Below are 19,197 nucleotides of genomic sequence, written 5' to 3'. Positions count from 1 at the left end.
AAACCTAACCTTAACCCTCAACTAACCCTAAACCTTAACCCTAAACCCCCAACTAACCCTAAACCTTAACCCTAAACCCTCAACTAACCCTAAACCTTAACCCTCAACTAACCCTAACCTTAACCTTACACGTAAACCTAACTCTAACCCAATAGACGAGTTTCTATTCCATATGCATTATGAATTCAGAACCTCTGAACCTTAATCAAACCTTAACAAGTTTTTAAATCATGTAAAAGAAGAATATCCATTGTAATTCATTACTTTCATATAATATATTTTCACTTTATACTAACTTTCTTCTGATTGGTTAATAATTGTCAAGGTCACTTATTTTAACACATAGATATTGGTACAGGGAGGCACTAAATACATATGCTCCACACAGATCTCATTTGATATGTAGTAGGGCTGTGATTAAACTATTCATATTCATGTCCCTCTTATTATGAGCTTCATTTTAATCTATGAACTATAATTATACAATATACCATTCTTGAGTTATACCCAGTCTATCAATTACTATCTCCCACATTCACAGCCATTTTGGACTAAATCTTGTACAAATGCTGTTTCATATTTTATGGTACAATGTGGTCTGTCTGGTTGGCACATTAACCCATTATGTTTGAAATATACGATTCATATCTCAGACGCTGAGATTGGTGTTTTGGCCTTAACGGGCAGCTACAAGCAGGAAGCATGACCGATAAGGACTCTAGACTGCTCGTACACGTTTTACGCATCATTGGTCCGACCGATAATTCACTGTCCGCTAATTGACGGTTTCATCACGTTGTATATTGATATTTGCACAAACCCACAAGGTAAAACACATGAATAACACATAGATCTATTATTCACATTTACTATGAATAATGTTTGGACATAAACCTTCTTGAAATTTGACAGATAATATATCAAAAGTTATATTGAAACCTAAACTAACATTATGAACAATAACTTCTTGAAAGCACGTCATCACAGAAAATTCATCTTTTTCATTTCCGATCATTTTTACAAAGTCCATTTTCCACTATGTTCACATTCCAAGATGGTATCAATAGGGTACCAAAACAATGTTGTATGCTTATTCATGGTTATAATAGAAACGAAAAGTCCCCCCCCCAAAAAAAATCAAAATGATCAAAGAATCGATAAGAAAAACCAAAAGGACTTACTTTCCATCAGGCATCCGATACTGCGGACTTAAATCTGGCAAGTTACTGTAAACAGTCGGAAGGAATCCCTTGCAAAAAAAAATCAAGAGATGGTCAAAATAATTCGGTAGCTCGGACTGATAATTTGGGTAGAGTTGTATCCTATGAGCTGGGTAGCTTATTCGTGAAGTTTTTATTTTCCTTCTAGAGACAATATCTTTTGTATAAGATTCAGATACAGGTAAGCAATTCAAATTTCTTCATATATGGCTAGAGTTTGTGATAATAGTGTGGTCTTCAAAAAGAAAATGAATGCTTTACTATTAAACCGACCAGCTCAGAGAATCCAGCTAGGACAAGAAGTCAGTTAAATAGAGTTTTGTGAACATTCATCTTAATTTTTGTTAACCATTATTTAAGATTACATCCCATATTTGAAAGTGTGTTAGAATATCTGATACTTTTCATATTCATACAACCGACGTCTATAGTATCATTTTAGCAGTATGCGGTTGTAGAAATTGTTGAATGTCAGTTTAACTCATGAACCAACCTAATATGGCGACGCAAATTCATGGATTGATTGAAATTAAACATTTACTACACTGGATCCCGGTTCACTGGTCTAGAGGTTAAGAGTTCGTGTGCAAGACCGAAGGCCCTAGGTTCCATTAGCACGTGTGGAGTCGTGAACGCACACTACCGAGGAGCCCCACATTTACACGAAACGGCCTCTCAGTGATTACGGGTTTTAACGGTGGGTTGAACTAGATCGGTTCCTTGATTTCAATCGAATAGTATCACCTGATCCTGACAACCGTGGAACGTACAATTGATTAAAATATGATATTGAAAACGTTTTGAATTCATATAGAATAAAGTAAATATACTGAGGAGGTAAAATAATCCTTAATCATAACAGTTGCATACTATAAAAAATGATATTATTTCAATGTGAATTTCTTCACATGTTCAAAGAATGAGCTTACCAATGCATGACATATTTCATGTTTTGTAACATCTTCTAGCTTTTTTTCATTTGCTCCAAGAATAGCATCCTCCGTTAAACAGTAATTCACTATACCTAAATTAGGCCTAAATATGAGCGTTAAAATAAATATATTAGCCTTTATTTCAATGTATTCCAAAGTAACGTTCATTTTGTATAACATAATATAAAAAGTGCCTCTAATAAATGTTTATGTTAGAACATCATCATTAAAATTTGGAAAATATGTTGCTTGACTATTCAGTAGAATGCATCTGATAACACTATAAAAGTTTCGATTGATGAAGAATTAAAACTTTATCGAATCACTACTTTGGTGATGCTACTGGTGTCAACGGATATAAGTAGTATGTATCAACAGTCGAAAATGAAATGACTGGGCTTGGAAGGTTAAGAAGATCGAAGAGAAGAGGTCAAGAACAGGGAGCGAATGTATGGAACTGAAGAAAGATTCAAGTCTGAGACAATTGATAAACATTTTTCAAATGAAATATTACTGTATGGTTCTTAGATATTACTAGAGGATTATGAATATTTATTTTTATTTCTGCATTTCTATGATATCTCATTCTTATCTGTCTATGGTCATAAACAACTAAATATCAATAATTCTTCGCAAACTAAGGTGAATAGTTTTCCAGAATCATCCTTTTTTGACACTGTTGCAAACTGAGATATTGTATATAATTGAAAAGTGTAAACTTAAAGAAAAAGCCAAAATGATATAATATCTAAGTTCAGTGCAAATACCACTTAATAAGTAACCAATATGGAAGTATCATCATGCTGCATTCCCTATATACTCAATTACTTATACCTGATACCAGTCATGAAAGAGCATAGTGCACTCGTCAGCATTCACCATCCAACCCTGTTCTGAGCAATCCTTTCCACTTCTTTCCAGTTGCTGTCAAATATTTACATGTATACTTTCAATACCCTACATTTCGTGTTATTGGGTCTCCAACTTTTTCATCCCTCTTCACGATTAAAATTCGGGGCTTGTTTCGTGATGCAGTCTGATTTCCACAATCCACGTCCTATCCACTTCCATCATATTTTCCTAATTTCCTCTTCATCTGGTAGTTGGTTTCTTCTCTCAGACAGTAAGTTGTTACTGATGGTATGTGTTCAATGGTGATTGAGTATCTTGTGTAGATAATTGTTTGGAAACACTTGTATCGATTTGATAACGGTCGTAGTAGTTTTCCAGATTTCAGTTTCGTACAGTAGAACAGTCTTGAAGTTTGTATTGATGATTTTGAATTCGCTATTAGTTGATAGTTGTTTTAAGTTACATATGTTATTCAATTGTAAGGATGCTATGCTTGTTTAGCTAATGTTTGCCTTTCAGTGTGTATTGGATCCTCCTTGTTCGTCGATGGTGCTGTCCAGATAAGTGAAATATTTCATATCTTCCAGAGCTCGTTCATCAAGTGTGATTGTGTTAGTGTTCTGCGTGTTGTGTTTGTGGATTTCGTATTTTCCTCTGTGTATGTTGAGACCCTACTGATGGAGAAGTTAATGGTACACTAATTGTCTTCATCTGCGTTTGTTGATGTTTATGGTACGGGAGAGTGAGATCATCTGTGACAACCAAATCTTCTTATTGTTCTTTGTAGTCCGTGCTTCCCCTCAGCTTTCGAGGTCTTCATAATCCGGTCAACCACCATAATAAAGAGGAACGGCGAGAGTATTCAGCCCAGTCTGACTCCAGTCATCACTTTGAATGTATCTGTCAGTTATGTTCCATGATGTTGATGATTATGTCAGCCGCGCACTGCATAGTATTGAAGGGGGGCCCACAGTGTTCTCCCATCCATATTATCGTATGCCTTCTCACAGTCAATGAAGTTGATGTATAGTGACGAGTTCCATTCAATTGATTGTTCAACGATGATCCGTTCTCTTGCAATGCGGTCTATTCACGACCGATGCTCACAGAGTCCAATCCGTTGATGTCGATGTTGAGCGTCTGCTGAATCATTCATCATGTAAGGCAACATCATGTTGAAAACATTTCATTATACTGACAATATGTGATGCTTTTGTCAATCGCGCAATTGATCAGATGTTCTTTCTTTGGTATCTTGATGATTTGTCTTTCATTCCGGTCCGTAGGCACTTGTTCTTCATCCCAAATTTTCCTGAATGTTGTGTGTAACATGTTTGTAGTTGCTACTATATGTGACGTTAGTACTTTAGATGGTAAACTGTCAGGTTGTGCTGCTTTCCTATTTTTCATTTACTTGATGGTCATCCTAACTTCTTCCTTCGTTGGTGTAGTGACATCTATAGGAAGGTCTGTGAGTGGTGCTTCGATGTTTGATGGTTTCCGTGGGGCTGGTCAACTGAAGTGCTCCTCAATGTACTCTACCCATATGTTCCTCTGTTCTTAAATCTATGTGGTTAGCTCTCCTTTGTCCTTGACTTATCTCTAGTTCACTATATTCTCCTAACAGTTTCTCCGTCGTGTCATATAGTTATCTAATATTTCCTTCTGTTTCAGCTTTCGCCGCCGTCATTGATACGTCTTCTACGTATTTCAGATTTCCGGCTCTGATGCTCCTCTTTACTTGCTTCTCTACATCTGAATATTCAGCTTGTGCCTTGACTTTCTCTTCTCGTGTTTGACTGTTCTTAATTGTTGTCTTCTTGTTCTTCGCTTCCTAAATCTCGTTCAGGGTTTCGATGGAGATTCACTCCTTGTGATTATTGGTACTTGTTACAGTTCGGAGCCTCCTGAAACGTTGGAGTTATTGCTTCTTTGAAACCTTTCTAGTTGCTTTCCATCGTATTTTCTTCTTCTTTCAATAGTTTCTGTAAGGTGTGCTACCTGTTGTTAAGAGTTATCTTGAATTGATTGGGTTTGTCAGTATCTCGTAGGAAGACTGTTTTGAACATTTGTAATTGTGGGGCCTGTTATCTTGTTGTCATTTAGATCGAACGATGTTTGTTGAAGGGCTCTCCACTTTAGTGGCCCGTGGATCTGACTCCAATTAGATCGTAAGAATGTTTGTTTTCGCCTATCTTCGTATACAATCATCGACTCCAGTCGCATTCGTCATTAGCGGAATTAAATAGTTCAAATAACGAGATTGGATTTTTGAACACATATATTTTGTATATGCAGCGAATGGAATAGAGACAAGCGAAACGACACGCAGTGAAGATTGCAGGTGATCCAAATCCCATTTAACCAAGCGTTAATGAATATTTATAGTCACATGAAAATAAGTTACAGACATATGACGAGTAATGGGATAAGAAGTGTACACACACCTACGCGCTCATATAAAAACAGTTGAGATTGATAAGCGAATAATTAACAAGGTCAAAATATGACTCAAGTAGAATGAATAGAATGGGCTGTCCGAAAACTAGAATAAGGTATATGGGCTTAACACAATAACAGACGCTACACAATGCTGTTCCCTCAGTTGTCCATTGATTATTTTGTTTCAGTTTGATCTGGAAACCACCACGTGGTGGTGTGAAGCTATGTCAATTTCACTTCTAGTTCCCTAATCTTCCATGAACTTTGTGGACTTTTATATCGATACATTGTCCGGATATTCCATGTACCTATACAAACTGTTGCTGTGGTTGTCAGAGGTGTCATCAGCCTCATGAACACAGAAGAATCTCGGCATTCATCATCAGGCATCTAAATTCTCTTGAGTAAAGACCCGTCAACTCCCTGGACGGATAATACATGGTTCGGTTTGTTTACTCTAGTTGGTGTTTTTTAGCAAGGTTTGGTTCTACGGGGTGAGGTGGCGAACCTTTAAATCCAACCCTCCTCCTTTTTGTTGGTTTGAAATCGGCAGTAACTCTAGAAGGGCATAATTGTACAATAATTTGAGTTGAAATATCCACATCTCTTCATGTTTGCCGGCTGATAGGCCAACGAATTACGCATAAAAAAATTCACAGAATCAAATAACATAGCAAATGAAACTAATTTACCTCGAAGTATGTGGATCTTGACTACAGTATGAAGCCCAAGCAAGTACATTACCGCCACACGACACATTATTCCTACTCACAAGTAATACAAATTCATTTGGAGCTATTCCTTCTCCTTCAGTAAACATCTCTTTAGTCTCACGATATTTTCGGGCGTGACATGCCTATAGATATTAAAATATGACGAAAAGTGTAATTATTTCATCAAATCAGTATGAAAACTTTGGTTAACAAGTTCAACGAAACGTTTGTAAAACGTAAATGTAAATAGGTAACTACAAATGTCCAAAATTACTCAATAGAAACCATTCATTTGTACGATGCTTTGGTCTGGGACTTGCTTAAAACAAAGACATTTAATTATGGACGAATAGACAATTAGAATTACCTAAAACTAGAAAATGCTAGACATCCGCTCTGTGTCTGCTGTAAAAGCTTCTCAAATTAGCTCTCACTATTACAGACAAGATTGGCTTTCGGACTAAACCATGAGTACATTGTTATCGATTAGACGCTGTACTACTCACATATACTAGCGTTAATTATCAAAAAGTGGATTTGTACATATCTTCTGTCCTTGTTTCGCACTCACCTATTTTTTCTCTTCACGGTTATTATTCAGTGAATGGAATGTAGTGGATTATCTTCGAGATAATTCCTGGGGTTTCGTATTATCAATAGTCTCAATAACTATTATCAAATTATTCTCAACTTTGTACACTTTTCATGACACAATACAAAGCCACAAGCACACAAATCCAATTCGGACAGAAGTGCCAAAGCTGACAAGTGAGCAAATACAGACATGAAGCAAGAGTCAAATAAATTGATATGATTCAAATGTATAAATACATTAAGTGAAATGATTCATTGAGCGATTTGGGCAACTAGCATTAAAACTTGTATGAGGGCTACGTATGTTGGTTGTCACATGTAATTGAGCACACGTAATCATGCCGATATGATACGAGGATGTAGACAACGTATTAGTGTTTGAATGAGACTGTCTGTGGAGTAAGTTAACTGAAGCGCTTGACAAAACTAAATGTAAACGTATTTAAATGTAGGTGATGTGGTATTAGGATACTGAACATTTTCCACAGTGAATTTTGAAACGTAAACGTTGTATGCATACTTTGAAAGAAAACACATCGGTCAGTGATTTAGAGAACTGGATTGAGAAATAAATGTGAAGGGTGTGAAATTGAGCTTCTTTATAATCTTGTCTCTCGGATCCGCAGATTAGTTGAAACGTAGCTCTAATAGTCCAAAATTCTGTCTGGAGTCCCTCCGGGGGCTACTACCGGTCCCAAGCCCGGATAAAGGAGGAGGGTCGGGCATGGGGTTAGCGACCCCATCCCGTAGAAAACTAACTCGCTAAAAAAACGCTAACCAGAAAAAATTACTCAAACCTTTTAAACTATGCCTTGGGAGTCAGAAGGTCTTCATTTAGAAGAACTATGACGCCTCATGATGAAAGCCGAGTTCCTTCGGCAGTTACGAGGCCGATGCCCCTTCTGACAACCAGAGCGACCATTTATTTAGGTACATGGAATGTTCGTACAATGTGGGACACCGAGAGAGCCTTCCAAATTGCTGCAGAAATGAGAAGATACAACCTAGAGGTACTTGGGATCAGCAAAACACATTGGACACAAGTTGGACAACAACGACTAACTTCAGGAGAGCTTTTGTTATACTCCGGCCATGAAGAAGAAAATGCACCACATACACAAGGAGTTGCATTGAAGCTGTCCAAACAAGCGCAAAATGCACTTATAGGATGGGAATCTCATGGACCAAGGATCATCAAAGAAAGAGGGCATTTCAATGAACATCATCCAATGCTATGCGCCTACCAACGACTACAATGAAGACGCTAAAGATCAATTCTACAATAGGCTGCAGTCAATCGTCGAGAAGTGCCCAACAAAGGACCTGACCATTCTGATGGGAGATTTCAATGCCAAGGTTGGAACGGACAACACTGGATATGAAGACATCATGGGACGACACGGACTGGGAGAAAGAAACGAAAATGGTGAGAGATTTGCAAATCTATGTGCCTTCAATAAGCTGGTCATAGGCGGCACCATATTCCCACATAAACGCATACACAAAACCACATGGACTTCACCGGATCACTCTACACAAAACCAAATCGACCATATTTGCATCAACAAAACGTTCAAGAGGACGATGGAAGACGTGAGAACCAAGAGAGGAGCTGATATCGCATCAGATCATCACTTGCTGATCACCAAGATGAAATTGAAACTCAAGAAGCACTGCACAATGGGGCGGACAATATCACAAAAGTTCAATACGGCCTTTCTCCAGGATACTGACAAACTCAACAAATTCAAGATAGTCCTCAGCAATAAGTTCCAGGCCTTTTATGATCTACTCAATGGAGAAGGAACTACTGTGGAGAGCAGCTGGAAAGTAGATCAAAGAGGCGATCAATTAAACATGTCATGAGGTCCTGGGCCACAAGAAGCACCATCACAAGGAATGGAACACTGTTTATACACTGGATAAGATTCAAAAAAGGCGGAACAAGAAAGCAGCAATCAATACCAGTCGACCAAGAGCAGAAAAAGCCAAGGCACAAGCTGAATACACAGAAGTAAACAAACAAGCGAAGAGGAGCATTAGAACCGACAAACGTAAATATGTGGAAGATTTAGCAACGACGGCGGAAAAGGCTGCAAGAGAAGGAAACATGAGACAATTGTATGACACGACAAAGAAACTCTCTGAAAATCACCGTAAACCGGAGTGACCAGTGAAAAGCAGGAAAAGCGAGGTAATCACTAACATTGAAGAGCAACGAAAAAGGTGGGTATAACACGTCGAAGAACTCTCGAATCGGTCAGTCCCACTCAATCCACCCAATATCGAAGCAGCACCCACGGACCTCCCAATCGATGTTGGCCCACCAACAATTGAAGAAATCAGCATGGCCATCAGACAAATCAAGAGTGGGAAAGCAGAAGGACCAGACAACATTCCAGCAGAGGCATTGAAATCAGACGTAGCGGTAACTGCAAGGTTACTCCACATTCTCTTCAGAAAGATTTGAGATGAGGAACAAGTACCAAAAGACTGGAAAGAAGGAATTCTAATCGAAATAACAGAGAAAGGCGATCTCAGCAAGTGTGATAACTACAGAGGCATCACTCTTCTCTCAATACCGGGAAAGTCTTCAACAAGTTATTGTCAAACAGGATGAAGGACTCTGTAGACGCCTAACTTCGTGACCAACAGGCAGGATTCCGTGAGGATAGATCGTGTACAGACCATATCGCAACTCTACGGATAATTGTGGAACAATCAATTGAATGGAATTCATCACTCTACATCAACTTCATTGACTACGAAAAGGCATTTGATAGCGTGGACAGAACAACACTATGGAAACTTCTTCGACACTACGGCGTGCCTCAGAAGATAGTCAATATCATACAGAACGCATGTGATGGATTACACTGCAAAATCGTACATGGAGGACAGTTGACAAAGTCGTTCGAAGTGAAGACTGGTGTCAGGCAAGGTTGCTTACTCTCACCCTTTCTCTTTCTCCTGGTGATCGACTGGATCATGAAGACGTCAACGTCTGAAGGGAAGCGCGGGATACAATGGACAACTAAGATGCAGTTGGATGATCTAGACTTTGCAGACGATCTGGCCCTTCTATCGTAAACGCAACAACAGATGCAAGAGAAGACGACCAGTGTGGTAGCAGCCTCAGCAGCAATAGGTCTCAATATACACAAAGGGAAAAGCTAGATTCTCCGATACAACACAGCATGCACCAATCCAATCACAATTGATGGCGAAGATTTGGAAGATGTAAAAACCTTTACGTATTTGGGCAGCATCATTGATGAACAGGGTGGATTTGATGCAGATGTGAAGGCGCGGATCGGCAAAGCAAGAGCAGCATATTTATAACTGAAGAACATCTGGAGCTCAAAGCAACTGTCAACCAACACCAAGGTCAGGATTCTCAATAAAAATGTCAAGACAGTTCTACTGTATGGGGAAGAAACCTGGAGAACTACAAAAGCCATCATCCACAAGATACAGGTGTTTATTAACAATTGTCTACGCAAAATACTTCGGATCCGTTGACCGGACACTATTAGCAACAACATACTGTGGGAGAGAACAAACCAGATCCCAGCGGAGGAAGAAATCAGGAAGAAGCGCTGGAAGTGGATAGAACACACATTGAGGAAAGCACCCAACTGCGTCACAAGACAAGCCCTCACATGGAATCCTGAAGGTCAAAGGACGAGAGGAAGACCAAAGTACACATTACGCCGGGAAATGGAGATAGACATGAGAAAAATGAACAAGAATTGGATGGAACTAGAAGAGAAGGTCCAGGACAGAGTGGGTTGGAGAATGCATGTCTTTGGCCTATGCTCCATTAAGAGTAACAGGCGTAAGTAAGTAAGTCTAGTCGTTCAATGGTGAGCCTATTTTCAGATGAATCAAAATTTTCAACATCAAAGGAGCAGTATTTTAAAAATCTTTTTAACACACGTTTACGTAGAACAGCGAGGCGGATAGTATTTTGCTGAAGATGTTTTTGGGGTAGATATTTGCAACTGAAGGAGAGTTAGACAGACAATTAACAGTTTACGGAAATCGGTAATTTTTATTATATGGAATAGTCATCTCAGAGAACCATTTTCATTTCAAATACGTATATCATAGGAGAGGGTATCATCAGTGGTCGATGAGATCTACAAATATCCTGTATAAAAGAAATCAGACAAGTTATTGGCTGGGGATGTCAGTCTTTCACCCATGTTTGTATGGTAGATGGATAGCCAATGACTCGTGACCATGAAATACTACGTGTCTTCGATGAGCGAAGCCCATAGTTCTATCTTTGACAGAAGATCGAATAAGGAGCATTAGCCATCTGTTTTTGTCAGAGGTAACAATCTTTGTCTTAAACGATTTCGTTTAATCGCATGGAAAACGAATCGTTACACGGGATATCTGCAGTATGAATCACATTGTGTTTAAGTAGTTCAAACCTACAGTTTTAGTTAATCGTCTTCACAATGTTGACATATTAGATAGTTTCAAAATTTTCGTAGCATACATTATTCATCTGAGAGGCAAAGCATAGTTGCAATCAGCTGCAGTGTTATTTCTTCTGTACGCTGGGTCACACAAATATAGCTTACCGGTTTTATCAAGTCATACACTTCTTAAGAGCATTATACACCATTAAATAAATAACTTGTGAGTAATTAATACGTCATTATTTCGTTTATAAGTAAGAATTCTACCACGAATTCACAATAACCAACTATTTTTATTATTACACTTATTAATTTCATACTATTGCAGATAAATTTTCGGATTTTAACCACCACGGTAGAGCAACTCTGTCAACGGAAATGTTGTAAGCAACAAAATTTTGAATTTTTACTCCCATTAGAATTTGCAATATTTGATAGGTTGTGTTTGTTTTCCTATGTAAACTACTTGATCAATGAGAATTGCCTTATCTTGGTGGTTGAAATTCGATAAAATTAATTAAGCTCAATGGAAACCTTGAAAGTGTAGCAAGCTAGGGTAAAGATCATCTCTGGCTATAACCACGTTCAAAAGTGAATTTTAACAGCTGTTACAGTGAATAATAGGGCTTCTTGATTAGAAGAAGTCAATAATTGTAGAACGTTTTGGCTTTTACATCCATTCTTAAACAGTAAAATGCAATTATGCAATTTTAAACTGAATAATATTAATGGTTGACATGTATGGAAAGTGCTAAGGAAAATGTTAGAAAAACTTTACACTAATAAGAGGAAGTTGTGAATTGTGGCTTCGAACCACAGTCGTTTTAATGTTTCCTAGCTGGATCGCAGTTCAGTCGGTGAGACTATAATTTATGTATGAGACAATCAGAAGCTAGTGAGCGAGCGAACCTATTTCAGTGCCCAATGCTCGCGTACGATCAGTCAACAGTAGATTTTAAAAAGGATGCCATAGTTGGTAGGCGACGACAGATGTGATTATTCTGCTCCTTTTTTTGTAATTGCGGTGATCAAATGACCGCAGAAAGTTGTTCAGACTATCGTCACAGTGTTGTATTTTGATGTAATATATGTTGAAGGTAAATGTTTGCTACGATACTTTTTTTGTCCCAACCCAGGTTGATACTAAGAAAAATTATGATAATTTTTGCAAAATGGATAATATAAGCGCCAGTAATACTGACTTCAAACTTTGCAGGTGTTATTGAAACCTCGGCAGTTCAATGGTATGAGTACTGTCGAGATATACGTGCAATGAAAATAACAAGCATGAATCAGTCGTTTGGAGGAATCGGGAATATCGTGGAAATCAATGAAATACTCGTAGTAAAACGCGAATTCAATATAAGAAGTGTTAAAGAAGACTACGTAAGTAACAGGTCCTTAAGTATACTTATCAGATCCCTGGTATATATGATAGATAATCTCGAAAGAGACACTTCCAGCACATGAGAAACCGATAGGCTACAACAACTGTGTGAATTTAGACACCACAGTACACACAGGCGACTGAAGAGCAAATCTATACTTATCTAGACTTAGTTACCGACATCGTAGAGGCTCTTTCTAACCCTGAAATGCTTTTAAACTGTTTCAAAGAAGTGTACCTACTGTAGACTTTTGGTTTTGTATAATGTATTCTTATTTCATATTGAATGTTTTCTGATCACCTGAAATTTCCCAAGGTCACTTAAGAGTCGTTCAAAGGTCATCAAAATAAATCATAGTCTCACCGTTCAACCAATGATCACAATAAAATAGGTTGTGTAACTAAATATAATAAGAAAGAAGTACAGATCGACTGTGTAACGACAAGTGTACTGATAGTTGTAAGGGCAATAAAGGCTTGAATAAAGTTTTCAAAATAGGATAATATATAGAAAAAGTGATGATTATTTAAGAAATATCACATTATATGGAAAATCACATCTGTACTTTCATTCACTTACTGATAAATATTTATTAGGAATTTCCATATCAAAACATGTTTCACTTTTTTTACAAGTGTCTCTTCTACAGTGTGGTTTGTTTTCAGTTGAACTGGTAACCATTGAACCTAATTCACATGTTCTAAAAGACAAATGAATCAATTTTAATAAAATCAATCTATTTGAATTATCTAACGACTTGAAAAGTAGTTTCTCACCTTTCTTGATAAATAAGAAGGGTTTGAAAAATAAAACAATGTAGGTGTTTGGGAATAACATTTATGATTTTTATATGATGAAAATATTTTTTGACATTACAAACTATCCGACTGACGAGTCACAACAAGGACGAAACGCACGTTCTGGATTCCACTGCTAGCCACTATCCATCTCTGCTTAGAATGTTTGTGACTTAAAGCAAAATCTAAGCAATACACACAATATACACATATGCTTATAAGAGACTGATCAATTGAAGTCCTAAACACCAATCGGAAGATTCAATGAAACAAAACCAAGTGAATTTATATAAATCATGATTCATTATTCCTAATTGATTTTTAATAATTTGCCATCAGTATTAAAATCTAGTTAAAAGTAATGTCAATTCTACCTACTTGCTTAAGTATAGAAACAGGTAAACACCAGATTACATTACCTTACTTACTTACTTACTTACTTACTTACTTACTTACTTACTTACTTACTTACTTGCTTACTTACTTACTTACTTACTTACTTGCTTGCTTACTTGCTTACTTACTTGCTTACTTGCTTACTTGCTTACTTCACTTACTTGCTTACTACTTACTTACTTACTTGCCTTGCACTTTACTTGCCTTTACTTACTTTACTTACTTACTTACTTACTTATAATTAATAATACTTACTTACTCACCACTCACTTACTTACTCACTTGCCACTTCCACTTACCCCTGCCTCACTTCACTACTCACTCACCACTCACTCACTTGCTCACTCACTCACTCACCACCACCACCACTTGCTCACTCACTCACCACTTGCTCCTGCCACTTGCTTCACTTACTACTTCTTACTTACTACTTACTTACTTACTTACTTACTTACTTACTTACTTACTTACTTACTTTACTTACTTACTTACTTACTTACTTACTTACTTACTTACGCCTGTTACTCACAATGGGGCATAGGCCGCCGACCAGCTTAAAAGGTTCGGATAATTTTTTCTGGTTTTCTACTGGATGGGGTCGCTAACCCCATGCCCAACCCCCCTCCTTTATTCGAGCAGTGGCCCCTGGAGGGACTCTAGGCGAGTTGAATTATGTTAATATAATAAGCAAATCGATCTTCAGTGATGAAGCGATTTCTTAAGTACAGTGATATTTAGGAAAACGAGTGCTGAACATAAGACACTGAACATTGAACAGTACACGTATTGTATGTTAATCAATAAATGTCTAAACTGCACTATGTCAGCTCACTTAATACTGTATACTATTTTGAAGCTGAGTTGATTATTCATACGCGCTCAGTTGAAAAAGCACCTATCACTGAGCAAATGCAAATAGATCGTTTTAAGGACATGAAAATAAAGCAATATCTATTGCTCATCGATATACAATGGGAAGTATAAGCCGTGTATTCAACTTCGACAATTCTAACAAGATTATTCATATTACAGATAAAAGCCATGTTCACATTAGTTTCAATTTGTCTCAAACAATACCAGTAGTGTTGTAGTTGCTTAGTGACTAGAAATTAGCAGCAAATCATTCGATCTACCCAACAGTAAGTTAACTAAGACTGAATAAAGATAACGTCATTTAAAAGTTAAATGATTTTCTTTTTAGTTTATCACTATATATGAAATATTATTTACCTCTGAATAACTACATTCTCAGGTTTTTTCACCTCAACAATTAGAGCTTTCTCCCAGAATTTGACAGCACCCTCAACTGCTCTCTATTAAAAAAAATTCAAAAATATCACTTAGTTAGTTCCGAAATATTGATGTAGAATCGATACATTCTAAAACGTTTTACCTTTAGATCAGTGAGGCAGTCGGCACCCAATGGAGTTAATGTTTAACTTCAACTAATCCACGAAATTCAGAGACACATGCACCACTGTCTTCAGTGAATTATCACATCACAACAGACCCGGTAGAACTCCGGTGGTCACTGATTCTCACTAGAAGAATCTCCTGGAGTTCTAGTGAGAAGCATTGACCAGTGGCGTTCAGCCGAGTCTGTTGTGCGATAGTAACTCACTGAATACAGTGGTGCATGTGTCGCTCAATTTTGTGGATTAGTTAGAGTTAAACATTAACTCCATTAGATGCCGACCGACTCAGTGGATAGGGGTTAAGCGTCCGTGTGCGAGATTTTGCGAGGTGGGATTACAAATGCGCACTTCTGAGAAGTTCCACGATATAATGAGTTGGCCATCCAGTGCTTCCAGGTTTTTGATGATAGTCTAGCTTCAATTGACTTATGATCTCATCTATCAGATTACTATAATGTTCACTAAAACCCCTCTGATAATAATAATGTGGTATCAAGTGCCAAAATATTTTATAAGAAGTTATTGAACAAACGTTACAAAGCGTTGTTTATTTCATATTAAAGTTTGAATAGTCACAATAAGATGAGAACTATTATTTCAAATATAAAATTTATCTTTTTACAAACTGAATCAACTGTAAACTATTTAGAGTAGTTATTGTACAACTGTATTTAGTCAATTACCACATATGTTCAGAATAGTCAGTAATGAAAGAATATATAAATGAGTTAGCATAATAACTAGACACTACTTTTCAAAATGTGAACGATAATGTCATTTGTCTTATCATGCAAACTGAAGGACAAGCAAAATAGTGTTTCTGACAGTTTATAATTGACGGATATTTGTGATATCACTGCATGCTGATCAATCAATTGTAAATACATCTCAGTCCTACAGAAAATCAGTCGCGTCCCGGTGGTAATGTCTCTGACTGTGAAGCTGAGTGACACGGGATCGAATCCGTAAGAGAGCATCAGTTCCTTCAAGATTACTAGTACACCATGCTGATGAGTGCCAATTAGCACGAAACCTAGGTTCAGTATTTCCTGTTGACTACCTACAACCACCATCTTATTTGTAATATCGTTTGATTTTTTGATTTATTTACAAATAAAATAACCTAACAAAACACTATAATATCTCTTAGTTTTGTGCATAAAGATAGATAGTGTTTAATGAACTTTCATACACTCAATCATCTGTACAATAACTAATGCATAGATCATATATTCTTCTCTATATCTTACAATCACTAAACTAGTATTGTTTTCATGCTTTAAGAACTACTATCACGATTCTTTATTTCTCCTCACACTTTCTTATTTATAATATTTAAGATAATTAAGTGATCTATCAATGAGACATGTTTATGAAGATTAGTATGAAATGTACACCTTCTTATGGCTTCAGTGAATTTTGTTATAGAACATAGTTGTTATCACTCAAACATACTGAAACTCACTTTGATTTTTGAAAACGCTTTACTCGTTACAACTTTTCTATCATAAACTGGTGTGATTTTCAAATTAAGACGATTCGATGACCGTTTAACAATATTTTGTGAATAGATACTATCACTCTGAAACAATACATATATATATATATGTATATTATTCATTATTCATAGTTGATAACTTGCCAGTTTCTCATTTTCAACAATAGGACAAACATATTCAGATTTCAATAATTTAAACAGTACTAGACATATACAAATGATTGCATAAATGTTCATGATGAAATTTCTGAAGATGGAATATCTTATCCACCTTCATATGGTTTATATAATATTGAAAGAATGTGAAAATCTCATAAATCTCTTTCATGAAAGTACAGTATTTCGTTATTTTTCCATGACCTCATTTTATAATAGAAGCAAAGTAAACTCACATAGAGTATACATGCATGTGAACAACATACGTTCACAGCAAATGTATCTAGAATACAATTTTACATCATGTTAATCTCATGTTTAAGTTGTTGTTATTTATTATTTTCACATTACTCCACTTTTGTAAAGCAACACTATTTCATGGATCATATTCATCTTCATGTTAAACTATCAATGTTTGTTATAATTTCAAACTAGAATCTTATGTTAGTTATTCAGAGAATCTACTTAACACAAGTATTATTCAGTGTGGAGATTTTGATGTTGTTATCATCACTGTCAGTTTGACATTCAGAGTTACTTAATTTTGGTGTGTCATTATATTCTTTCTTCCGATGGCACAGGCATAGAAACCTCTCACTGGTGAAAAAATTATCTGTCAACAGTTATTGATATTACCATGAAGTCATATTACAAGTATTGTGATTTGAAAACCGGTTAATGTTTGCGTGCTCAGAGTGCTGAAGGCAGTTAGCAGGGTGTGTGTTGAAACGTCTGACATCATTATGAGTATAGTTGTTGATAATTATCTAAAGTCTTACAAACTCTTGGTAGTTGTTATCTTATCAAGTACTAACCATGAACTTCATTTGTACCTTTCTTTTTGTATATTATGTGGTAGAATGAGGCGTTAATACATTAGAATCCATTCATGCACAAAAATTATAGATGCTTACTTACTTACTTACTTACGCCTGTTACTCCCAATGGAGCATAGGCCGCTGACCAGCTTTAGAATATATTATCTAGCAAATACACTATATGACAAACAGGTTGTAAAAGTGGACCTAGTCAATAACTGGTATTCTTGAAGATATTGCTAATTAGAAGCTATACAGATTCTTATTTGATTAAAAAACAACTCATTTAATTACAAGTAGCTTATTTACTTATATTCATGTATATATGTATTCAGGTATGGTTTGTTTTTGTTTTGTAAAAGAAACTTGTTAATATAGTTTGTGCTGTGAATTCTAAATTATACAAAACATATAACATTCAATAAAACCAATAACGATAATAATGGTAAAACTACTACTAACAATGAACGAACAATAACAAGTTACTTAAATAAGTGTCATCAACACAAGTGGATCATTCCATCATCGCGTTAATAGAATGTTTAAGCTCCATGTTTTTGTGATAACCCATAAAGATGTCTGCCTTAATTGAACTCAGTGAACGTTTCATTGCTACATCATCCGTTTGACTATATATGATATTGTTGAACTGAAATTAAATATATTTTGTTCGCATAAATAGGAATCTCTTGAATTCTGTTACTGTTAACGGTAAAAGAATAGGATTCTGATAAATAGTGCCATTACTTTCGAATGGAGTATATTTTGATGAGGACGTCCATTTAAAAAAAGCAATGAACCTACCAAATACATCCATATAATTTTTTCTGTCAGCACAGTTCCACTTCATAGACATCTGAAAACATTCATCACGAATCTTTTACTCATAACTAGATGCAGTTAATCGAAAGAGATCGAGGTTGATAATATTGCAAACAATATTTAAACTTAGGTTCTTTTACCCAGATTTACTGATCCGGTTTATTCTCAACCGTTTATTATGTAGATTCTCGGAAGCGTAAAGTTTACGTCGCATAGTATTGTAACCTTCTGTAAAAACCGGATGCACTTCCTCGAAAAGAGTAATATCAGTTCTTGATGCACTCTTAAAACTATAAGTGTGGGCTGAAATTCTAGTTGACCAAGTTTTGTCCAAGTCACTCTAGGAATCATCATTATGTTGTATTTTGTATCCACCTGAATTTGAATCAACTTGCGGTAAAACTAGACGGCCATGCTATTCTTTTCTGACGAAAATTAGGTGTCTTGGATGACTAAAACAGCGTTAGAGTTACCTAGTGTCATTTTTAACATCTGCTTCGAGTTTCTCTTGTAGAACCTTTGCCAACCATCTACAGTCCTTGGATTGCTTTCACGACTTACTTGAGTATGATCCTATATACCGTAACGAAACGTCCTTTTTATCATGAAAAAAGTTTAGTCGAATGCAATTCATCGCATCACTAGCAAATCATCTCGAGTTTCAATTGGCTTGTAAGTCGTTATTAGGATACATCCATATTTCGATTGAAAGAGTTCCTTA

General features: G+C 36.4%; 1 protein-coding gene across 1 annotated transcript in view; it reads right to left on the bottom strand.

The window, feature by feature from the left end:
* MS3_00010877 (uncharacterized protein) overlaps nt 1-16,917 on the bottom strand; it is a gene marked incomplete at both ends in the record, with an annotated part of 30,520 nt that extends 13,603 nt beyond the window's left edge. Inside the window, 7 exons of the mRNA XM_051219284.1 lie at nt 1,182-1,249; nt 2,150-2,255; nt 6,139-6,302; nt 13,154-13,274; nt 14,998-15,080; nt 16,648-16,764; nt 16,825-16,917. Coding sequence (XP_051065985.1) covers nt 1,182-1,249; nt 2,150-2,255; nt 6,139-6,302; nt 13,154-13,274; nt 14,998-15,080; nt 16,648-16,764; nt 16,825-16,917 — 752 coding nt within the window. The remainder of the gene's footprint in view (nt 1-1,181; nt 1,250-2,149; nt 2,256-6,138; nt 6,303-13,153; nt 13,275-14,997; nt 15,081-16,647; nt 16,765-16,824) is intronic.
* Between the last annotated feature and the right edge of the window lie 2,280 nt (nt 16,918-19,197).

Source organism: Schistosoma haematobium, chromosome 4 (assembly GCF_000699445.3).
Source record: "Schistosoma haematobium chromosome 4, whole genome shotgun sequence".
In the NCBI taxonomy this organism is placed as follows: Eukaryota; Metazoa; Platyhelminthes; class Trematoda; order Strigeidida; family Schistosomatidae; genus Schistosoma; species Schistosoma haematobium.
This window is presented reverse-complemented; position numbering and strand designations above follow the sequence as displayed.